We start from the raw sequence: 26,245 nt of genomic DNA on the forward strand, positions 1-26,245 counted from the left end.
GTAAGGTAGTCAGCACGGTTACCCCGCCATGTGTTGAGTTTATTCCCTCTTTGTCCACAGCCGGAACGGATAGATCCCCCCGATCCCACCAAACCAGATTATGATATCAGAGCGGACGTCTGGAGCCTGGGGATTTCACTGGTACGTGGAAAAAGTGTCGGCAATGAAACATGGTTATTGTGTTGGAAAATTAAACCCTCTCCAACAGGACTGCAGGACACTGAGATTCTCATTGTAACAATGATGGACCGCTACACTCCAACTTTACTGCAATACTGCAGTCACTAACTTCACTAATGACTCACACACCGATATTCACTAACCATACTGACACGCTCACTGATATTCACAATAACCGCACCGACACGCTCACTGATATTCACACTGACACGCTCACTGATATTCACACTAGCAACACCGACACACTCACTGATATTCACACTAACCGCACCGACACACTCACTGATATTCACAATAACCACACCGACACACTCACTGATATTCACACTAACCACACCGACACACACTGATATTCACAATAACCACACCGACACGCTCACTGATATTCACACTGACACACTCACTGAAATTCACACTCACTGATATTCACACTGACACACATACTGATATTCACACTAACCACACCGACACACACACTGATATTCACACTAACCACACCGACACACACACTGATATTCACACTAACCACACCGACACACACACTGATATTCACACTAACCACACCGACACACTCACTGATATTCACACTAACCACACCGACACACACACTGATATTCACACTAACCACACCGACACACTGACTGATATTCACACTAACCACACCGACACTCACTGATATTCACACTAACCGCACCGACACACACACTGATATTCACACTAACCACACCGACACACACACTGATATTCACATCGACACACACACTGATATTCACACTAACCACACCGACACACACACTGATATTCACACTAACCACACCATCGCACACACTGATATTCACACTAACCACACCGACACACTCACTGATATTCACACTAACCGCACCGACACGCTCACTGATATTCACACTAACCACACCGACACACACACTGATATTCACACTAACCACACCGACACGCTCACTGATATTCTCACTAACCACACCGACACACTGACTGATATTCACACTAACCACACCGACACTCACTGATATTCACACTAACCGCACCGACACACACACTGATATTCACACTAACCACACCGACACACACACTGATATTCACATCGACACACACACTGATATTCACACTAACCACACCGACACACACACTGATATTCACACTAACCACACCATCGCACACACTGATATTCACACTAACCACACCGACACACTCACTGATATTCACACTAACCGCACCGACACACACACTGATATTCACACTAACCACACCGACACGCTCACTGATATTCACACTAACCACACCGACACACACACTGATATTCACACTAACCACACCGACACGCTCACTGATATTCTCACTAACCGCACCGACACACACACTGATATTCACACTAACCACACCGACACACTCACTGATATTCACACTAACCGCACCGACACACTCACTGATATTCACACTGACACGCTCACTGATATTCACACTAACCACACCGACACACACACTGATATTCACACTAACCACACCAACACACTCACTGATATTCACACCGGCACGCTCACTGATATTCACACTAACCACACCGACACACTCACTGATATTCACACCGACACGCTCACTGATATTCACACTAACCGCACCGACACACACACTGATATTCACACTACCCGCACCGACACACTCACTGATATTCACACTGACACGCTCACTGATATTCACACTAACCACACCAACACACTCACTGATATTCACACCGGCACGCTCACTGATATTCACACTAACCACACCGACACACTCACTGATATTCACACCGACACGCTCACTGATATTCACACTAACCGCACCAACACACACACTGATATTCACACTAACCACACTGACACTCTCACTGATATTCACACTAACCGCACCGACACACACAATGATATTCACACTAACCACACCGACACACAGTGATATTCACACTAACCACACCGACGCACTCACTGATATTCACACTAACCGCACCGACACACACACTGATATTCACACTAACCACACCGACACACACAGTGATATTCACACTAACCACACCGACGCACTCACTGATATTCACACTAACCGCACCGACACACACACTGATATTCACACTAACCACACCGACACACACACTGATATTCACACTAACCGCACCGACACACTCACTGATATTCACACCGACACGCTCACTGATATTCACACTAACCACACCGACACGCTCACTGATATTCACACTAACCGCACTGACACACACACTGATATTCACACTAACCGCACCAACACACACACTGATATTCACACTCACCACACCGACACACACACTGATATTCACACTAACCACACCGACACGCTCACTGATATTCACACTAACCACACCAACACACACTGATATTCACACTAACCACACCGACACGCTCACTGATATTCACACTAACCGCACCGACACACACACTGATATTCACACTAACCACACCGACACACTGATATTCACACTAACCGCACCGACAAACACACTGATATTCACACTACCCGCACCGACACACTCACTGATATTCACACCAGCACGCTCACTGATATTCACACTAACCACACCGACACACTCACTGATATTCACATCGACACGCTCACTGATATTAACACTAACCACACCGACACACACACTGACATTCACACTAACCACACCGACACACTCACTGATATTCACACTAACTGCACCGACACACACACTGATATTCACACAAACCGCACCGACACACACACTGATATTCACACTAACCGCACCGACACACTCACTGATATTCACACGAACCGCACCGACACACTCACTGATATTCACACTAACCGCACCGACACACTCACTGATATTCACACGAACCGCACCGACACACACACTGATATTCACACTAACCGCACCGACACGCACACTGATATTCACACTAACCGCACCGACACGCTCACTGATATTCACACTAACCGCACTGACACACACACTGATATTCACACTAACCGCACCGACACGCTCACTGATATTCACATCGACACGCTCACTGATATTCACATTAACCACACCGACACACACACTGACATTCACACTAACCACACCGACACACTCACTGATATTCACACTAACCGCACCGACACACACACTGATATTCACACAAACCGCACCGACACACACACACTGATATTCACACTAACTGCACCGACACACTCACTGATATTCACACTAACCGCACCGACACACTCACTGATATTCACACTAACCGCACCGACACACACACTGATATTCGCACTAACCGCACCGACACACTCACTGATATTCACACTAACCACACTGACACACTCACTGATATTCACACTAACCACACCGACACACTCACTGATATTCACACTAACCGCACCGACACACTCACTGATGTTCACACTAACCACACTGACACTCACTGATATTCACACTAACCACACTGACACACTCACTGATATTCACACTAACCACACTGACACACTCACTGATATTCACACTAACCAAACTGACACACTCATTGATATTCACACTAACTGAACTGACACACTCACTGATATTCACACTAACTGAACTGACACACTCACTGATATTCACACTAACCACACTGACACTCACTGATATTCACACTAACCACACTGACACACACACTGATATTCACACTAACCAAACTGAGACACTCACTGAAATTCACACTAACTGAACTGACACACTCACTGATATTCACACTAACCACACTGACACACTCACTGATATTCACACTAACCACACTGACACACTCACTGATATTCACACTAACCACACTGACACACTCACTGATATTCACACTAACCACACTGATGTGATCAGTAATTGGCATCTGTCATTGTTGCACCTGATTGGTCAGATCAGCTTGCGTAGTTTTACACGTGGAGGATGATTAGTAGTTTGATTTAATATTGCTGTGCCTGTCCTGGAGTTGGCCTGATCCCTGTGCCCTCTGGTGTGGAGCAGGATCTGGATTTTGAGCCTTACTCTGTGCAGTATCTGACACTAACCCAGCTCTCTGATCGTTCGCAGGTCGAACTCGCGACGGGGCAGTTTCCATATAAAAACTGTAAAACAGACTTTGAGGTGTTAACCAAGGTGCTGCAGGAAGACCCTCCTCTGCTCCCTCAAAGCATGGGTTTCTCACTGGACTTTCAGTCATTTGTTAAAGATAGGTGAGTAAAACCCTCGGGGAGGGCTTGCTGCAAATGTGTTGCACATTTTGTTGATGTTTAGGTTTTGTTAGAATTGACCATTTTCTTCATTTCGCTTAATTAATGCAGTTTTGGTGCCCTTATCTGAGGAAGGATGTTCTTGCTGTGGAGGGAGGGATGGCGGGACTGTCATATGACGAGGGACTGAATCGGCTCGGATTATGTTCACTGGAGTTGAGGAGAGTGAGTGGGGAATTTATAGAAAATTCTAACAGGATTAGACTGGGTAGATTCAGATAGAATGTTCCTGATGGTGGGGGAGTCCAGAACAAGGGGTCATAGTTTGAGGATAAGGGGTAAACCTTTTAGGACTGAGGTGAGGAGAAATTTCTTCACCCAGAGAGCGGAGAATCTGTGGAATTCACTCCCACAGAAAGTAGTTGAGGCTAATACATTGTGTAATTTCAAGAAGGAATTAGATACAGCTCTTGGGGCTAAAGGGACCAGGGTATTGAACTTGATGATCAGCCAGGATCATAATGAATGGGGGGCAGGCTCGAGGGGCCAAATAGCCTCCTCCTGCTCCTATTTTCTATGTTTCTATGAGCCGGTCTCCGTGGATTGAGAATAGGATTTTATACGCAGGATTCCTGAAAGTACAGAACGAGAGGCAATGAGAAGTCCCAAAGCGCGTTACAGCCAGTGATGGACTTTGCAATGTGCTCAGTCTGGAGCCTCGGAATTGTAGCAGCCATTTTGCCCCCACACTCTACAAAGAGCAGTGTGTTCCTGACCAAACCATCTGCTTTTTGGGATGTTGGAGGAGGGATCAATATTGACCAAGGCACGAGGGACATCTCCCCTGGCTCTCCTTAGAAAACATTTCCTTTGCATCTGCTGAGCAGCTAGGCGGCAATTAAAGCTTCCTCGGTAAGAGGGCACCTCTGACAGTGCGGCACTCCCTCAGCACTGACCCTCTGACAGTGCAGCACTCCCTCAGCACTGACCCTCTGACAGTGCGGCATTCCCTCAGCACTGATCCTCTGACAGTGCAGCACTCCCTCAGCACTGACCCTCTGACAGTGCGGCATTCCCTCAGCACTGACCCCCTGACAGTGCAGCACTCCCTCAGTACTGACCCTCTGACAGTGCGGCACTCCCTCAGCACTGACCCTCTGACAGTGCGGCATTCCCTCAGCACTGACCCTCTGACAGTGCGGCACTCCCTCAGCACTGACCCTCTGACAGTGCGGCATTCCCTCAGCACTGACCCTCTGACAGTGCGGCATTCTCTCAGCACTGACCCCCTGACAGTGCAGCACTCCCTCAGTACTGACCGTCGGACAGTGCAGCGCTCCCTCAGTACTGACCCTCTGACTGTGCGGCACTCCCTCAGTACTGACCCTCTGACAGTGCGGCACTCCCTCAGTACTGACCCTCTGACAGTGCAGCACTCCCTCAGTACTGACCCTCTGACAGTGCAGCACTCCCTCAGTACTGACCGTCTGACAGTGCGGCACTCCCTCAGTACTGACCCTCTGACAGTGCAGCACTCCCTCAGTACTGACCGTCTGACAGTGCGGCACTCCCTCAGTACTGACCCTCTGACAGTGCAGCACTCCCTCAGTACTGACCCTCTGACAGTGCAGCGCTCCCTCAGTACTGACCCTCTGACAGTGCGGCACTCCCTCAGTACTGACCCTCTGACAGTGCAGCACTCCCTCAGTACTGACCCTCTGACAGTGCGGCACTCGCTCAGTACTGACCCTCTGACAGTGCGGCGCTCCTTCAGTACTGACCGTCTGACAGTGCAGCACTCCCTCAGCACTGACCCCCTGACAGTGCAGCACTCCCTCAGTACTGACCCTCTGACAGTGCGGCACTCCCTCAGCACTGACCCTCTGACAGTGCGGCATTCCCTCAGCACTGACCCTCTGACAGTGCGGCATTCCCTCAGCACTGACCCCCTGACAGTGCAGCACTCCCTCAGTACTGACCGTCGGACAGTGCAGCGCTCCCTCAGTACTGACCCTCTGACTGTGCGGCACTCCCTCAGTACTGACCCTCTGACAGTGCGGCACTCCCTCAGTACTGACCCTCTGACAGTGCAGCACTCCCTCAGTACTGACCCTCTGACAGTGCAGCACTCCCTCAGTACTGACCGTCTGACAGTGCGGCACTCCCTCAGTACTGACCCTCTGACAGTGCAGCACTCCCTCAGTACTGACCGTCTGACAGTGCAGCACTTCCTCAGTACTAACCCTTTGACAGTGCGGCGCTCCCTCAATACTGACCCTCTGACAGTGCAGCACTCCCTCAGTACTGACCCTCTGACAGTGCGGCACTGCCTCAGTACTGACCCTCTGACAGTGCAGCACTCCCTCAGTACTGACCCTCTGACAGTGCAGCTCTCCCTCAGTACTGACCCTCTGACAGTGCGGCACTCCCTCAGTTCTGACCCCCTGGCAGTGCAGCACTCCCTCAGTACTGACCCTCTGACAGTGCGCCGCACCCTCAGTACTGACCCTCTGACAGTGCAGCACTCCCTCAGTACTTACCCTCTGACAGTGCAGCTCTCCCTCAGTACTGACCCTCTGACAGTGCGGCACTCCCTCAGTTCTGACCCTCTGGCAGTGCAGCACTCCCTCAGTACTGACCTTCTTACAGTGCGAATCTCCCTCAGTACTGACCGTCTGACAGTGCAGCACTCCCTCAGTACTGACCCTCTGACAGTGCGGATCTCCCTCAGTACTGACCCTCTGACAGTGCGGCACTCCCTCAGTACTGACCCTCTGACAGTGCGGCGCTCCCTCACTACTGACCCTCTGACAGTGCGGCATTCCCTCAGTACTGACCCCATGACAGTGCACCTCTCCCTCAGTACTGACCCTCTGACAGTGCAGCACTCCCTCAGTACTGACCCTCTGACAGTGCAGCACTCCCTCAGTTCTGACCCTCTGGCAGTGCAGCACTCCCTCAGTACTGACCCTCTTACAGTGCGAATCTCCCTCAGTACTGACCGTCTGACAGTGCAGCACTCCCTCAGTACTGACCCTCTGACAGTGCGGATCTCCCTCAGTACTGACCCTCTGACAGTGCGGCACTCCCTCAGTACTGACCCTCTGACAGTGCGGCACTCCCTCTGTACTGACCCTCTGACAGTGCGGCGCTCCCTCACTACAGACCCTCTGACAGTGCAGCACTCCCTCAGTACTGACCCTCTGACAGTGCGGCATTCCCTCAGTACTGACCCTCTGACAGTGCAGCTCTCCCTCAGTACTGACCCTCTGACAGTGCAGCACTCCCTCAGTACTGACCCTCTGAAAGTGCGGCACTCTTTCAGTCCTGACCCTCTGTCAGTGCTGCACTCCCTCAGTTCTGACCCTCTGGCAGTGCGGCACTCCCTCAGTACTGACCCTCTGACAGTGCAGCACTCCCTCAGTACTGACCCTCTGACAGTGCGGCACTCCCTCAGTCCTGACCCTCTGACAGTGCAGCTCTCCTTCAGTACTGACCCTCTGACAGTCCTTCTCTCCCTCAGTACTGACCCTCTGACAGTGCGGCACTCCCTCAGTTCTGACCCTCTGACAGTGCAGCTCTCCTTCAGTACTGACCCTCTGACAGTGCAGCACTCCCTCAGTTCTGACCCTCTGGCAGTGCAGCACTCTCTCAGTACTGACCCTCTGACAGTGCAGCACTCCCTCAGTACTGACCCTCTGACAGTGCAGCACACCCTCAGTTCTGACCCTCTGGCAGTGCAGTACTCCCTCAGAACTGACCCTCTGACAGTGCAGCACTCCCTCAGTACTGACCCTCTGACATTGCGGCACTCCCTCAGTACTGACCCTCTGACAGTGCAGCACTCCCTCAGTACTGACCCTCTGACAGAGCGGCACTCCCTCAGTACTGACCCTCTGACAGTGCAGCACTCCCTCAGTACTGACCCTCTGACAGTGCAGCGCTCCCTCAGTACTGACCCTCTGACAGTGCGGCACTCCCTCAGTACTGACCCTCTGACAGTGCAGCACTCCCTCAGTACTGACCCTCTGACAGTGCGGCACTCGCTCAGTACTGACCCTCTGACAGTGCGGCGCTCCTTCAGTACTGACCGTCTGACAGTGCAGCACTCCCTCAGCACTGACCCCCTGACAGTGCAGCACTCCCTCAGTACTGACCCTCTGACAGTGCGGCACTCCCTCAGCACTGACCCTCTGACAGTGCGGCATTCCCTCAGCACTGACCCTCTGACAGTGCGGCATTCCCTCAGCACTGACCCCCTGACAGTGCAGCACTCCCTCAGTACTGACCGTCGGACAGTGCAGCGCTCCCTCAGTACTGACCCTCTGACTGTGCGGCACTCCCTCAGTACTGACCCTCTGACAGTGCGGCACTCCCTCAGTACTGACCCTCTGACAGTGCAGCACTCCCTCAGTACTGACCCTCTGACAGTGCAGCACTCCCTCAGTACTGACCGTCTGACAGTGCGGCACTCCCTCAGTACTGACCCTCTGACAGTGCAGCACTCCCTCAGTACTGACCGTCTGACAGTGCAGCACTTCCTCAGTACTAACCCTTTGACAGTGCGGCGCTCCCTCAATACTGACCCTCTGACAGTGCAGCACTCCCTCAGTACTGACCCTCTGACAGTGCGGCACTGCCTCAGTACTGACCCTCTGACAGTGCAGCACTCCCTCAGTACTGACCCTCTGACAGTGCAGCTCTCCCTCAGTACTGACCCTCTGACAGTGCGGCACTCCCTCAGTTCTGACCCCCTGGCAGTGCAGCACTCCCTCAGTACTGACCCTCTGACAGTGCGCCGCACCCTCAGTACTGACCCTCTGACAGTGCAGCACTCCCTCAGTACTTACCCTCTGACAGTGCAGCTCTCCCTCAGTACTGACCCTCTGACAGTGCGGCACTCCCTCAGTTCTGACCCTCTGGCAGTGCAGCACTCCCTCAGTACTGACCTTCTTACAGTGCGAATCTCCCTCAGTACTGACCGTCTGACAGTGCAGCACTCCCTCAGTACTGACCCTCTGACAGTGCGGATCTCCCTCAGTACTGACCCTCTGACAGTGCGGCACTCCCTCAGTACTGACCCTCTGACAGTGCGGCGCTCCCTCACTACTGACCCTCTGACAGTGCGGCATTCCCTCAGTACTGACCCCATGACAGTGCACCTCTCCCTCAGTACTGACCCTCTGACAGTGCAGCACTCCCTCAGTACTGACCCTCTGACAGTGCAGCACTCCCTCAGTTCTGACCCTCTGGCAGTGCAGCACTCCCTCAGTACTGACCCTCTTACAGTGCGAATCTCCCTCAGTACTGACCGTCTGACAGTGCAGCACTCCCTCAGTACTGACCCTCTGACAGTGCGGATCTCCCTCAGTACTGACCCTCTGACAGTGCGGCACTCCCTCAGTACTGACCCTCTGACAGTGCGGCACTCCCTCTGTACTGACCCTCTGACAGTGCGGCGCTCCCTCACTACAGACCCTCTGACAGTGCAGCACTCCCTCAGTACTGACCCTCTGACAGTGCGGCATTCCCTCAGTACTGACCCTCTGACAGTGCAGCTCTCCCTCAGTACTGACCCTCTGACAGTGCAGCACTCCCTCAGTACTGACCCTCTGAAAGTGCGGCACTCTTTCAGTCCTGACCCTCTGTCAGTGCTGCACTCCCTCAGTTCTGACCCTCTGGCAGTGCGGCACTCCCTCAGTACTGACCCTCTGACAGTGCAGCACTCCCTCAGTACTGACCCTCTGACAGTGCGGCACTCCCTCAGTCCTGACCCTCTGACAGTGCAGCTCTCCTTCAGTACTGACCCTCTGACAGTCCTTCTCTCCCTCAGTACTGACCCTCTGACAGTGCGGCACTCCCTCAGTTCTGACCCTCTGACAGTGCAGCTCTCCTTCAGTACTGACCATCTGACAGTGCAGCACTCCCTCAGTTCTGACCCTCTGGCAGTGCAGCACTCTCTCAGTACTGACCCTCTGACAGTGCAGCACTCCCTCAGTACTGACCCTCTGACAGTGCAGCACACCCTCAGTTCTGACCCTCTGGCAGTGCAGTACTCCCTCAGAACTGACCCTCTGACAGTGCAGCACTCCCTCAGTACTGACCCTCTGACATTGCGGCACTCCCTCAGTACTGACCCTCTGACAGTGCAGCACTCCCTCAGTACTGACCCTCTGACAGAGCGGCACTCCCTCAGTACTGACCCTCTGACAGTGCAGCACTCCCTCTGTACTGACCCTCTGACAGCGCGGCACTCCCTCAGTACTGACCCTCTGACAGTGCAGCTCTCCCTCAGTACTGACCCTCTGACAGTGCGGCACTCCCTCAGTCCTGACCCTCTGACAGTGCAGCTCTCCTTCAGTACTGACCCTCTGACAGTCCTTCTCTCCCTCAGTACTGACCCTCTGACAGTGCGGCACTCCCTCAGTTCTGACCCTCTGACAGTGCAGCTCTCCCTCAGTACTGACCCTCTGACAGTGCAGCACTCCCTCAGTTCTGACCCTCTGGCAGTGCAGCACTCTCTCAGTACTGACCCTCTGACAGTGCAGCACTCCCTCAGTACTGACCCTCTGACAGTGCAGCACTCCCTCAGTACTGACCCTCTGACAGTGCAGTACTCCCTCAGAACTGACCCTCTGACAGTGCAGCACTCCCTCAGTACTGACCCTCTGACAGTGCAGCACTCCCTCAGTACTGACCCTCTGACAGTGCGGCACTCCCTCAGTACTGACCCTCTGACAGTGCAGCACTCCCTCAGTACTGACCTTCTGACAGTGCAGCTCTCCCTCAGTACTGACCCTCTGACAGTGCGGCACTCCCTCAGTTCTGACCCTCTGGCAGTGCAGCACTCCCTCAGTACTGACCCTCTGACAGTGCGCCGCTCCCTCAGTACTGACCCTCTGACAGTGCAGCACTCCCTCAGTACTGACCCTCTGACAGTGCAGCTCTCCCTCAGTACTGACCCTCTGACAGCGCGGCACTCCCTCAGTTCTGACCCTCTGGCAGTGCAGCACTCCCTCAGTACTGACCCTCTGACAGTGCGGCACTCCCTCAGTCCTGACCCTCTGACAGTGCAGCTCTCCTTCAGTACTGACCCTCTGACAGTCCTTCTCTCCCTCAGTACTGACCCTCTGACAGCGCGGCACTCCCTCAGTTCTGACCCTCTGGCAGTGCAGCACTCCCTCAGTACTGACCCTCTTACAGTGCGGATCTCCCTCAGTACTGACCGTTGACAGTGCAGCACTCCCTCAGTACTGACCCTCTGACAGTGCGGATCTCCCTCAGTACTGACCCTCTGACAGTGCGGCACTCCCTCAGTACTGACCCTCTGAAAGTGCGGCGCTCCCTCACTACTGAACCTCTGACAGTGCAGCACTCCCTCAGTACTAACCCTCTGACAGTGCGGCACTCCCTCAGTTCTGACCCTCTGACAGTGCAGCACTCCCTCAGATCTGACCCTCTGGCAGTGCAGCACTCCCACAGTACTGACCCTCTGACATTGCGGCACTCCCTCAGTACTGACCCTCTGACAGTGCAGCACTCCCTCAGTACTGACCCTCTGACAGAGCGGCACTCCCTCAGTACTGACCCTCTGACAGCGCGGCACTCCCTCAGTACTGACCCTCTGACAGTGCAGCTCTCCCTCAGTACTGACCCTCAGACAGTGCGGCACTCCCTCAGTACTGACCCTCTGACAGTGCGGATCTCCCTCAGTACTGACCCTCTGACAGTGCGGCACTCCCTCAGTACTGACCCTCTGACAGTGCGGCGCTCCCTCACTACTGACCCTCTGACAGTGCAGCACTCCCTCAGTACTAACCCTCTGACAGTGCGGCACTCCCTCAGTTCTGACCCTCTGACAGTGCAGCACTCCCTCAGTACTGATCCTCTGGCAGTGCAGCACTCCCACAGTACTGACCCTCTGACATTGCGGCACTCCCTCAGTACTGACCCTCTGACAGTGCAGCACTCCCTCAGTACTGACCCTCTGACAGAGCGGCACTCCCTCAGTACTGACCCTCTGACAGCGCGGCACTCCCTCAGTACTGACCCTCTGACAGTGCAGCTCTCCCTCAGTACTGACCCTCAGACAGTGCGGCACTCCCTCAGTACTGACCCTCTGACAGTGCTGCACTTCCTCAGTACTGACCCTTTGACAGTGCGGCGCTCCCTCAGTACTGACCCTCTGACAGTGCAGTACTCCCTCAGAACTGACCCTCTGACAGTGCAGCACTCCCTCAGTACTGACCCTCTGACATTGCGGCACTCCCTCAGTACTGACCCTCTGACAGTGCAGCACTCCCTCAGTACTGACCCTCTGACAGAGCGGCACTCCCTCAGTACTGACCCTCTGACAGTGCAGCACTCCCTCTGTACTGACCCTCTGACAGCGCGGCACTCCCTCAGTACTGACCCTCTGACAGTGCAGCTCTCCCTCAGTACTGACCCTCTGACAGTGCGGCACTCCCTCAGTCCTGACCCTCTGACAGTGCAGCTCTCCTTCAGTACTGACCCTCTGACAGTCCTTCTCTCCCTCAGTACTGACCCTCTGACAGTGCGGCACTCCCTCAGTTCTGACCCTCTGACAGTGCAGCTCTCCCTCAGTACTGACCCTCTGACAGTGCAGCACTCCCTCAGTTCTGACCCTCTGGCAGTGCAGCACTCTCTCAGTACTGACCCTCTGACAGTGCAGCACTCCCTCAGTACTGACCCTCTGACAGTGCAGCACTCCCTCAGTACTGACCCTCTGACAGTGCAGTACTCCCTCAGAACTGACCCTCTGACAGTGCAGCACTCCCTCAGTACTGACCCTCTGACATTGCGGCACTCCCTCAGTACTGACCCTCTGACAGTGCAGCACTCCCTCAGTACTGACCCTCTGACAGTGCAGCACTCCCTCTGTACTGACCCTCTGACAGCGCGGCACTCCCTCAGTACTGACCCTCTGACAGTGCAGCTCTCCCTCAGTACTGACCCTCAGACAGTGCGGCACTCCCTCAGTACTGACCCTCTGACAGTGCTGCACTTCCTCAGTACTGACCCTTTGACAGTGCGGCGCTCCCTCAGTACTGACCCTCTGACAGTGCAGCACTCCCTCAGTACTGACCCTCTGACAGTGCGGCACTCCCTCAGTACTGACCCTCTGACAGTGCAGCACTCCCTCAGTACTGACCTTCTGACAGTGCAGCTCTCCCTCAGTACTGACCCTCTGACAGTGCGGCACTCCCTCAGTTCTGACCCTCTGGCAGTGCAGCACTCCCTCAGTACTGACCGTCTGACAGTGCGCCGCTCCCTCAGTACTGACCCTCTGACAGTGCAGCACTCCCTCAGTACTGACCCTCTGACAGTGCAGCTCTCCCTCAGTACTGACCCTCTGACAGTGCGGCACTCCCTCAGTTCTGACCCTCTGGCAGTGCAGCACTCCCTCAGTACTGACCCTCTTACAGTGCGGATCTCCCTCAGTGCTGACCGTTGACAGTGCAGCACTCCCTCAGTACTGACCCTCTGACAGTGCGGATCTCCCTCAGTACTGACCCTCTGACAGTGCGGCACTCCCTCAGTACTGACCCTCTGACAGTGCGGCGCTCCCTCACTACTGACCCTCTGACAGTGCAGCACTCCCTCAGTACTAACCCTCTGACAGTGCGGCACTCCCTCAGTTCTGACCCTCTGACAGTGCAGCACTCCCTCAGATCTGACCCTCTGGCAGTGCAGCACTCCCACAGTACTGACCCTCTGACAGTGCAGCACTCCCTCAGTACTGATCCTCTGACAGTGCAGCACTCCCTCAGTACTGACCCTCTGACATTGCGGCACTCCCTCAGTACTGACCCTCTGACAGTGCAGCACTCCCTCAGTACTGACCCTCTGACAGAGCGGCACTCCCTCAGTACTGACCCTCTGACAGTGCGGCACTCCCTCAGTACTGACCCTCTGACAGTGCAGCTCTCCCTCAGTACTGACCCTCAGACAGTGCGGCACTCCCTCAGTACTGACCCTCTGACAGTGCTGCACTTCCTCAGTACTGACCCTTTGACAGTGCGGCGCCCCCTCAGTACTGACCCTCTGACAGTGCAGGACTCCCTCAGTACTGACCCTCTGACAGTGCGGCACTCCCTCAGTACTGACCCTCTGACAGTGCAGCACTCCCTCAGTACTGACCCTCTGACAGTGCAGCTCTCCCTCAGTACTGACCCTCTGACAGTGCGGCACTCCCTCAGTTCTGACCCTCTGGCAGTGCAGCACTCCCTCTGTACTGACCCTCTGACAGTGCGCCGCTCCCTCAGTACTGACCCTCTGACAGTGCAGCACTCCCTCAGTACTGATCCTCTGACAGTGCAGCTCTCCCTCAGTACTGACCCTCTGACAGTGCGGCACTCCCTCAGTTCTGACCCTCTGGCAGTGCAGCACTCCCTCAGTACTGACCCTCTTACAGTGCGAATCTCCCTCAGTACTGACTGTTGACAGTGCAGCACTCCCTCAGTACTGACCCTCTGACAGTGCGGATCTCCCTCAGTACTGACCCTCTGACAGTGCGGCACTCCCTCAGTACTGACCCTCTGACAGTGCGGCGCTCCCTCACTACTGACCCTCTGACAGTGCAGCACTCCCTCAGTACTGACCCTCTGACAGTGCGGCACTCCCTCAGTTCTGACCCTCTGACAGTGCTGCTCTCCCTCAGTACTGACCCTCTGACAGTGCAGCACTCCCTCAGATCTGACCCTCTGGCAGTGCAGCACTCCCTCAGTACTGACCCTCTTACAGTGCGAATCTCCCTCAGTACTGACTGTTGACAGTGCAGCACTCCCTCAGTACTGACCCTCTGACAGTGCGGCACTCCCTCAGTACTGACCCTCTGACAGTGCGGCGCTCCCTCACTACTGACCCTCTGACAGTGCAGCACTCCCTCAGTACTGACCCTCTGACAGTGCGGCACTCCCTCAGTTCTGACCCTCTGACAGTGCTGCTCTCCCTCAGTACTGACCCTCTGACAGTGCAGCACTCCCTCAGATCTGACCCTCTGGCAGTGCAGCACTCCCTCAGTACTGATCCTCTGACAGTGCAGCACTCCCTCAGTACTGACCCTCTGACATTGCAGCACTCCCTCAGTACTGACCCTCTGACAGTGCAGCACTCCCTCAGTACTGACCCTCTGACAGAGCGGCACTCCCTCAGTACTGACCCTCTGACAGTGCAGCACTCCCTCTGTACTGACCCTCTGACAGCGCGGCACTCCCTCAGTACTGACCCTCTGACAGTGCAGCTCTCCCTCAGTACTGACCCTCAGACAGTGCGGCGCTCCCTCAGTACTCACCCTCTGACAGTGCAGCACTCCCTCAGTACTGACCCTCTGACAGTGCGGCACTCCCTCAGTACTGACCCTCTGACAGTGCAGCACTCCCTCAGTACTGACCCTCTGACAGTGCAGGTCTCCCTCAGTACTGACCCTCTGACAGTGCGGCACTCCCTCAGTTCTGACCCTCTGGCAGTGCAGCACTCCCTCAGTTCTGACCCTCTGGCAGTGCAGCACTCCCTCAGTACTGACCCTCTGACAGTGCAGCACTCCCTCAGTACTGACCCTCTGACAGTGCAGCTCTCCCACAGTACTGACCCTCTGACAGTACGGCACTCCCTCAGTTCTGACCCTCTGGCAGTGCGGCACTCCCTCAGTACTGACCCTCTGACATTGCCGCTCTCCCTCAGTACTGACCCTCTGGAAGTGCAGCACTCCCTCAGTACTGACCCTCTGACAGTGCAGCACTCCCTCAGTACTGACCCTCTGACAGTGCAGCTCTCCCTCAGTACTGACCCTCTGACATTGCGGCACTCCCTCAGTACTGACCCTCTGACAGTGCAGCACTCCCTCAGTACTGACCCTCTGACAGAGCGGCACTCCCTCAGTACTGAACCTCTGACAGTGCAGCACTCCCTCAGTACTGACCCTCTGACATTGCGGCACTCCCTCAGTACTGACCCTCTGACAATGCAGCACTCCCTCAGTACTGACCCTCTGATAGAGCGGCACTCCCTCAGTACTGACCCTCTTACAGTGCGAATCTCCCTCAGTACTGACCGTTTGACAGTGCAGCACTCCCTCAGTACTGACCCTCTGACAGTGCGAATCTCCCTCAGTACTGACCGTTTGACAGTGCAGCACTCCCTCAGTACTGACCCTCTGACAGTGCAGCACTCCCTCAGTACTGACCCTCTGACAGTGCGGCACTCCCTCAGTACTGACCCTCTGACAGTGCGGCGCTCCCTCACTACTGACCCTCTGACAGTGCAGCACTCCCTCAGTACTGACCCTCTGACAGTGCGGCACTCCCTCAGTTCTGACCCTCTGACAGTGCGGCACTCCCTCAGTCCTGACCCTTTGACAGTGCAGCTCTCCTTCAGTACTGACCCTCTGACAGTCCTTCTCTCCCTCAGTACTGACCCTCTGACAGTGCGGCACTCCCTCAGTTCTGACCCTCTGACAGTGCAGCACTCCCTCAGTACTGACCCTCTGACAGTGCAGCACTCCCTCAGTTCTGACCCTCTGGCAGTGCAGCACTCTCTCAGTACTGACCCTCTGACAGTGCAGCACTCCCTCAGTACTGACCCTCTGACAGTGCAGCACTCCCTCAGTTCTGACCCTCTGGCAGTGCAGCACTCCCTCAGTACTGACCCTCTGACAGTGCAGTACTCCCTCAGAACTGACCCTCTGACAGTGCAGCACTCCCTCAGTACTGACCCTCTGACAGTGCAGCTCTCCCTCAGTACTGACCCTCAGACAGTGCGGCACTCCCTCAGTACTGACCCCCTGACAGTGCTGCACTTCCTCAGTACTGACCCTTTGACAGTGCGGCGCTCCCTCAGTACTGACCCTCTGACAGTGCAGCACTCCCTCAGTACTGACCCTCTGACAGTGCGGCACTCCCTCAGTACTGACCCTCTGACAGTGCAGCACTCCCTCAGTACTGACCCTCTGACAGTGCAGCACACCCTCAGTTCTGACCCTCTGGCAGTGCAGCACTCCCTCAGTACTGACCCTCTGACAGTGCAGCACTCCCTCAGAACTGACCCTCTGACAGTGCAGCACTCCCTCAGTACTGACCCTCTGACATTGCGGCACTCCCTCAGTACTGACCCTGTGACAGTGCAGCACTCCCTCAGTACTGACCCTCTTACAGTGCGAATCTCGCTCAGTACTGACCGTTGACAGTGCAGCACTCCCTCAGTACTGACCCTCTGACAGTGCGGATCTCCCTCAGTACTGACCCTCTGACAGTGCGGCACTCCCTCAGTACTGACCCTCTGACAGTGCGGCGCTCCCTCACTACTGACCCTCTGACAGTGCAGCACTCCCTCAGTACTGACCCTCTGACAGTGCGGCACTCCCTCAGTTCTGACCCTCTGACAGTGCTGCTCTCCCTCAGTACTGACCCTCTGACAGTGCAGCACTCCCTCAGATCTGACCCTCTGGCAGTGCAGCACTCCCTCAGTACTGACCCTCTGACAGTGCAGCACTCCCTCAGTACTGATCCTCTGACAGTGCAGCACTTCCTCAGTACTGACCCTTTGACAGTGCGGCGATCCCTCAGTACTCACCCTCTGACAGTGCAGCACTCCCTCAGTACTGACCCTCTGACAGTGCGGCACTCCCTCAGTACTGACCCTCTAACAGTGCGGCACTCCCTCAGTCCTGACCCTTTGACAGTGCAGCTCTCCTTCAGTACTGACCCTCTGACAGTCCTTCTCTCCCTCAGTACTGACCCTCTGACAGTGCGGCGCTCCCTCACTACTGACCCTCTGACAGTGCAGCACTCCCTCAGTACTGACCCTCTGACAGTGCTGCTCTCCCTCAGTACTGACCCTCTGACAGTGCAGCACTCCCTCAGATCTGACCCTCTGGCAGTGCAGCACTCCCTCAGTACTGACCCTCTGACAGTGCAGCACTCCCTCAGTACTGATCCTCTGACAGTGCAGCACTTCCTCAGTACTGACCCTTTGACAGTGCGGCGCTCCCTCAGTACTCACCCTCTGACAGTGCAGCACTCCCTCAGTACTGACCCTCTGACAGTGCGGCACTCCCTCAGTACTGACCCTCTGACAGTGCAGCACTCCCTCAGTACTGACCCTCTGACAGTGCAGGTCTCCCTCAGTACTGACCCTCTGACAGTGCGGCACTCCCTCAGTTCTGACCCTCTGGCAGTGCAGCACTCCCTCAGTACTGACCCTCTGACAGTGCAGCACTCCCTCAGTTCTGACCCTCTGGCAGTGCAGCACTCCCTCAGTACTGACCCTCTGACAGTGCAGCACTCCCTCAGTACTGACCCTCTGACAGTGCAGATCTCCCACAGTACTGACCCTCTGACAGTGCGGCACTCCCTCAGTTCTGACCCTCTGGCAGTGCGGCACTCCCTCAGTACTGACCCTCTGACATTGCGGCACTCCCTCAGTACTGACCCTCTGACAGTGCAGCACTCCCTCAGTACTGACCCTCTGACAGAGCGGCACTCCCTCAGTACTGAACCTCTGACAGTGCAGCACTCCCTCATTACTGACCCTCTGACATTGCGGCACTCCCTCAGTACTGACCCTCTGACAATGCAGCACTCCCTCAGTACTGACCCTCTGACAGAGCGGCACTCCCTCAGTACTGACCCTCTTACAGTGCGAATCTCCCTCAGTACTGACCGTTTGACAGTGCAGCACTCCCTCAGTACTGACCCTCTGACAGTGCGGATCTCCCTCAGTACTGACCCTCTGACAGTGCGGCACTCCCTCAGTACTGACCCTCTGACAGTGCGGCGCTCCCTCACTACTGACCCTCTGACAGTGCAGCACTCCCTCAGTACTGACCCTCTGACAGTGCGGCACTCCCTCAGTTCTGACCCTCTGACAGTGCGGCACTCCCTCAGTCCTGACCCTCTGACAGTGCAGCTCTCCTTCAGTACTGACCCTCTGACAGTCCTTCTCTCCCTCAGTACTGACCCTCTGACAGTGCGGCACTCCCTCAGTTCTGACCCTCTGACAGTGCAGGTCTCCCTCAGTACTGACCCTCTGACAGTGCAGCACTCCCTCAGTTCTGACCCTCTGGCAGTGCAGCACTCTCTCAGTACTGACCCTCTGACAGTGCAGCACTCCCTCAGTACTGACCCTCTGACAGTGCAGCACTCCCTCAGGTCTGGCCCTCTGGCAGTGCAGCACTCCCTCAGTACTGACCCTCTGACAGTGCAGTACTCCCTCAGAACTGACCCTCTGACAGTGCAGCACTCCCTCAGTACTGACCCTCTGACAGTGCAGCTCTCCCTCAGTACTGACCCTCAGACAGTGCGGCACTCCCTCAGTACTGACCCTCTGACAGTGCTGCACTTCCTCAGTACTGACCCTTTGACAGTGCGGCGCTCCCTCAGTACTGACCCTCTGACAGTGCAGCACTCCCTCAGTACTGACCCTCTGACAGTGCGGCACTCCCTCAGTACTGACCCTCTGACAGTGCAGCACTCCCTCAGTCCTGACCCTCTGACAGTGCAGCTCTCCCTCAGTACTGACCCTCTGACAGTGCGGCACTCCCTCAGTTCTGACCCTCTGGCAGTGCAGCACTTCCTCAGTACTGACCCTCTGACAGTGCGCCGCTCCCTCAGTACTGACCCTCTGACAGTGCAGCACTCCCTCAGTACTGACCCTCTGACAGTGCAGCTCTCCCTCAGTACTGACCCTCTGACAGTGCGGCACTCCCTCAGTTCTGACCCTCTGGCAGTGCAGCACTCCCTCAGTACTGACACTCTTACAGTGCGAATCTCGCTCAGTACTGACCGTTGACAGTGCAGCACTCCCTCAGTACTGACCCTCTGACAGTGCGGATCTCCCTCAGTACTGACCCTCTGACAGTGCGGCACTCTCTCAGTACTGACCCTCTGACAGTGCGGCGCTCCCTCACTACTGACCCTCTGACAGTGCAGCACTCCCTCAGTACTGACCCTCTGACAGTGCGGCACTCCCTCAGTTCTGACCCTCTGACAGTGCTGCTCTCCCTCAGTACTGACCCTCTGAAAGTGCAGCACTCCCTCAGATCTGACCCTCTGGCAGTGCAGCACTCCCTCAGTACTGACCCTCTGACAGTGCAGCACTCCCTCAGTACTGATCCTCTGACAGTGCAGCACTCCCTCAGTACTGACCCTCTGACATTGCGGCACTCCCTCAGTACTGACCCTCTGACAGTGCAGCACTCCCTCAGTACTGACCCTCTGACAGATCGGCACTCCCTCAGTACTGACCCTCTGACAGTGCAGCACTCCCTCTGTACTGACCCTCTGACAGCGCGGCACTCCCTCAGTACTGACCCTCTGACAGTGCAGCTCTCCCTCAGTACTGACCCTCAGACAGTGCGGCACTCCCTCAGTACTGACCCTCTGACAGTGCGGCACTCCCTCAGTACTGACCCTCTGACAGTGCAGCACTTCCTCAGTACTGACCCTTTGACAGTGCGGCGCTCCCTCAGTACTCACCCTCTGACAGTGCAGCACTCCCTCAGTACTGACCCTCTGACAGTGCGGCACTCCCTCAGTACTGACCCTCTGACAGTGCAGCACTCCCTCAGTACTGACCCTCTGACAGTGCAGGTCTCCCTCAGTACTGACCCTCTGACAGTGCGGCACTCCCTCAGTACTGACCCTCTGACAGTGCAGCACTCCCTCAGTTCTGACCCTCTGGCAGTGCAGCACTCCCTCAGTACTGACCCTCTGACAGTGCAGCACTCCCTCAGTTCTGACCCTCTGACAGTACGGCACTCCCTCAGTTCTGACCCTCTGGCAGTGCGGCACTCCCTCAGTACTGACCCTCTGACAGTGCAGCTCTCCCTCAGTACTGACCCTCTGGAAGTGCAGCACTCCCTCAGTACTGACCCTCTGACAGTGCAGCACTCCCTCAGTACTGACCCTCTGACAGTGCAGCTCTCCCTCAGTACTGACCCTCTGACATTGCGGCAAACCCTCAGTACTGACCCTCTGACAGTGCAGCACTCCCTCAGTACTGACCCTCTGACATTGCGGCACTCCCTCAGTACTGACCCTCTGACAATGCAGCACTCCCTCAGTACTGACCCTCTGACAGAGCGGCACTCCCTCAGTACTGACCCTCTTACAGTGCGAATCTCCCTCAGTACTGACCGTTTGACAGTGCAGCACTCCCTCAGTACTGACCCTCTGACAGTGCGAATCTCCCTCAGTACTGACCGTTTGACAGTGCAGCACTCCCTCAGTACTGACCCTCTGACAGTGCAGCACTCCCTCAGTACTGACCCTCTGACAGTGCGGCACTCCCTCAGTACTGACCCTCTGACAGTGCGGCGCTCCCTCACTACTGACCCTCTGACAGTGCAGCACTCCCTCAGTACTGACCCTCTGACAGTGCGGCACTCCCTCAGTTCTGACCCTCTGACAGTGCGGCACTCCCTCAGTCCTGACCCTCTGACAGTGCAGCTCTCCTTCAGTACTGACCCTCTGACAGTCCTTCTCTCCCTCAGTACTGACCCTCTGACAGTGCGGCACTCCCTCAGTTCTGACCCTCTGACAGTGCAGCACTCCCTCAGTACTGACCCTCTGACAGTGCAGCACTCCCTCAGTTCTGACCCTCTGGCAGTGCAGCACTCTCTCAGTACTGACCCTCTGACAGTGCAGCACTCCCTCAGTACTGACCCTCTGACAGTGCAGCACTCCCTCAGTTCTGACCCTCTGGCAGTGCAGCACTCCCTCAGTACTGACCCTCTGACAGTGCAGTACTCCCTCAGAACTGACCCTCTGACAGTGCAGCACTCCCTCAGTACTGACCCTCTGACAGTGCAGCTCTCCCTCAGTACTGACCCTCAGACAGTGCGGCACTCCCTCAGTACTGACCCCCTGACAGTGCTGCACTTCCTCAGTACTGACCCTTTGACAGTGCGGCGCTCCCTCAGTACTGACCCTCTGACAGTGCAGCACTCCCTCAGTACTGACCCTCTGACAGTGCGGCACTCCCTCAGTACTGACCCTCTGACAGTGCAGCACTCCCTCAGTACTGACCCTCTGACAGTGCAGCTCTCCCTCAGTACTGACCCTCTGACAGTGCGGCACTCCCTCAGTTCTGACCCTCTGGCAGTGCAGCACTCCCTCAGTACTGACCCTCTTACAGTGCGAATCTCGCTCAGTACTGACCGTTGACAGTGCAGCACTCCCTCAGTACTGACCCTCTGACAGTGCGGATCTCCCTCAGTACTGACCCTCTGACAGTGCAGCACTCCCTCAGTACTGACCCTCTGACAGTGCAGCACTCCCTCAGTACTGACCCTCTGACAGTGCGGCGCTCCCTCACTACTGACCCTCTGACAGTGCAGCACTCCCTCAGTACTGACCCTCTGACAGTGCGGCACTCCCTCAGTTCTGACCCTCTGACAGTGCTGCTCTCCCTCAGTACTGACCCTCTGACAGTGCAGCACTCCCTCAGATCTGACCCTCTGGCAGTGCAGCACTCCCTCAGTACTGACCCTCTGACAGTGCAGCACTCCCTCAGTACTGATCCTATGACAGTGCAGCACTTCCTCAGTACTGACCCTTTGACAGTGCGGCGCTCCCTCAGTACTCACCCTCTGACAGTGCAGCACTCCCTCAGTACTGACCCTCTGACAGTGCGGCACTCCCTCAGTACTGACCCTCTGACAGTGCAGCACTCCCTCAGTACTGACCCTCTGACAGTGCAGGTCTCCCTCAGTACTGACCCTCTGACAGTGCGGCACTCCCTCAGTTCTGACCCTCTGGCAGTGCAGCACTCCCTCAGTACTGACCCTCTGACAGTGCAGCACTCCCTCAGTTCTGACCCTCTGGCAGTGCAGCACTCCCTCAGTACTGACCCTCTGCCAGTGCAGCACTCCCTCAGTACTGACCCTCTGACAGTGCAGCTCTCCCACAGTACTGACCCTCTGACAGTGCGGCACTCCCTCAGTTCTGACCCTCTGGCAGTGCGGCACTCCCTCAGTACTGACCCTCTGACATTGCGGCACTCCCTCAGCACTGACCCTCTGACAGTGCAGCACTCCCTCAGTACTGACCCTCTGACAGAGCGGCACTCCCTCAGTACTGAACCTCTGACAGTGCAGCACTCCCTCATTACTGACCCTCTGACATTGCGGCACTCCCTCAGTACTGACCCTCTGACAATGCAGCACTCCCTCAGTACTGACCCTCTGACAGAGCGGCACTCCCTCAGTACTGACCCTCTTACAGTGCGAATCTCCCTCAGTACTGACCGTTTGACAGTGCAGCACTCCCTCAGTACTGACCCTCTGACCGTGCGGATCTCCCTCAGTACTGACCCTCTGACAGTGCGGCACTCCCTCAGTACTGACCCTCTGACAGTGCGGCGCTCCCTCACTACTGACCCTCTGACAGTGCAGCACTCCCTCAGTACTGACCCTCTGACAGTGCGGCACTCCCTCAGTTCTGACCCTCTGACAGTGCGGCACTCCCTCAGTCCTGACCCTCTGACAGTGCAGCTCTCCTTCAGTACTGACCCTCTGACAGTCCTTCTCTCCCTCAGTACTGACCCTCTGACAGTGCGGCACTCCCTCAGTTCTGACCCTCTGACAGTGCAGGTCTCCCTCAGTACTGACCCTCTGACAGTGCAGCACTCCCTCAGTTCTGACCCTCTGGCAGTGCAGCACTCTCTCAGTACTGACCCTCTGACAGTGCAGCACTCCCTCAGTACTGACCCTCTGACAGTGCAGCACTCCCTCAGGTCTGGCCCTCTGGCAGTGCAGCACTCCCTCAGTACTGACCCTCTGACAGTGCAGTACTCCCTCAGAACTGACCCTCTGACAGTGCAGCACTCCCTCAGTACTGACCCTCTGACAGTGCAGCTCTCCCTCAGTACTGACCCTCAGACAGTGCGGCACTCCCTCAGTACTGACCCTCTGACAGTGCTGCACTTCCTCAGTACTGACCCTTTGACAGTGCGGCGCTCCCTCAGTACTGACCCTCTGACAGTGCAGCACTCCCTCAGTACTGACCCTCTGACAGTGCGGCACTCCCTCAGTACTGACCCTCTGACAGTGCAGCACTCCCTCAGTACTGACCCTCTGACAGTGCAGCACTCCCTCAGTACTGACCCTCTGACAGTGCAACTCTCCCTCAGTACTGACCCTCTGACAGTGCGGCACTCCCTCAGTTCTGACCCTCTGGCAGTGCAGCACTCCCTCAGTACTGACACTCTTACAGTGCGAATCTCGCTCAGTACTGACCGTTGACAGTGCAGCACTCCCTCAGTACTGACCCTCTGACAGTGCGGATCTCCCTCAGTACTGACCCTCTGACAGTGCGGCACTCTCTCAGTACTGACCCTCTGACAGTGCGGCGCTCCCTCACTACTGACCCTCTGACAGTGCAGCACTCCCTCAGTACTGACCCTCTGACAGTGCGGCACTCCCTCAGTTCTGACCCTCTGACAGTGCTGCTCTCCCTCAGTACTGACCCTCTGACATTGCGGCACTCCCTCAGTACTGACCCTCTGACAGTGCAGCACTCCCTCAGTACTGACCCTCTGACAGAGCGGCACTCCCTCAGTACTGACCCTCTGACAGTGCGGCACTCCCTCAGTACTGACCCTCTGACAGTGCAGCACTTCCTCAGTACTGACCCTTTGACAGTGCGGCGCTCCCTCAGTACTCACCCTCTGACAGTGCAGCACTCCCTCAGTACTGACCCTCTGACAGTGCGGCACTCCCTCAGTACTGACCCTCTGACAGTGCAGCACTCCCTCAGTACTGACCCTCTGACAGTGCAGGTCTCCCTCAGTACTGACCCTCTGACAGTGCGGCACTCCCTCAGTACTGACCCTCTGACAGTGCAGCACTCCCTCAGTTCTGACCCTCTGGCAGTGCAGCACTCCCTCAGTACTGACCCTCTGACAGTGCAGCACTCCCTCAGTTCTGACCCTCTGGCAGTGCAGCACTCCCTCAGTACTGACCCTCTGACATTGCGGCACTCCCTCAGTACTGACCCTCTGACAATGCAGCACTCCCTCAGTACTGACCCTCTGACAGAGCGGCACTCCCTCAGTACTGACCCTCTTACAGTGCGAATCTCCCTCAGTACTGACCGTTTGACAGTGCAGCACTCCCTCAGTACTGACCCTCTGACAGTGCGAATCTCCCTCAGTACTGACCGTTTGACAGTGCAGCACTCCCTCAGTACTGACCCTCTGACAGTGCAGCACTCCCTCAGTACTGACCCTCTGACAGTGCGGCACTCCCTCAGTACTGACCCTCTGACAGTGCGGCGCTCCCTCACTACTGACCCTCTGACAGTGCAGCACTCCCTCAGTACTGACCCTCTGACAGTGCGGCACTCCCTCAGTTCTGACCCTCTGACAGTGCGGCACTCCCTCAGTCCTGACCCTCTGACAGTGCAGCTCTCCTTCAGTACTGACCCTCTGACAGTCCTTCTCTCCCTCAGTACTGACCCTCTGACAGTGCGGCACTCCCTCAGTTCTGACCCTCTGACAGTGCAGGTCTCCCTCAGTACTGACCCTCTAACAGTGCAGCACTCCCTCAGTTCTGACCCTCTGGCAGTGCAGCACTCTCTCAGTACTGACCCTCTGACAGTGCAGCACTCCCTCAGTACTGACCCTCTGACAGTGCAGCACTCCCTCAGTTCTGACCCTCTGGCAGTGCAGCACTCCCTCAGTACTGACCCTCTGACAGTGCAGTACTCCCTCAGAACTGACCCTCTGACAGTGCAGCACTCCCTCAGTACTGACCCTCTGACAGTGCAGCTCTCCCTCAGTACTGACCCTCAGACAGTGCGGCACTCCCTCA

The 26,245-nt window shown here is 56.0% G+C and overlaps 1 protein-coding gene across 3 annotated transcripts in view; it reads left to right on the forward strand.

Annotated features, from left to right (window-relative positions):
* The window catches only part of map2k7 (mitogen-activated protein kinase kinase 7), a 201,584-nt gene that overhangs the window by 139,093 nt on the left and 36,246 nt on the right, over window positions 1–26,245 (forward strand). For all 3 annotated transcript variants that reach the window (XM_072491280.1, XM_072491282.1, XM_072491281.1), the window contains 2 exons: window positions 61–141; window positions 4,277–4,419. In XM_072491280.1, the coding sequence (XP_072347381.1) occupies window positions 61–141; window positions 4,277–4,419 (224 nt within the window). The remainder of the gene's footprint in view (window positions 1–60; window positions 142–4,276; window positions 4,420–26,245) is intronic.

Source organism: Scyliorhinus torazame, chromosome 27 (assembly GCF_047496885.1).
Source record: "Scyliorhinus torazame isolate Kashiwa2021f chromosome 27, sScyTor2.1, whole genome shotgun sequence".
Taxonomy (NCBI): Eukaryota; Metazoa; Chordata; class Chondrichthyes; order Carcharhiniformes; family Scyliorhinidae; genus Scyliorhinus; species Scyliorhinus torazame.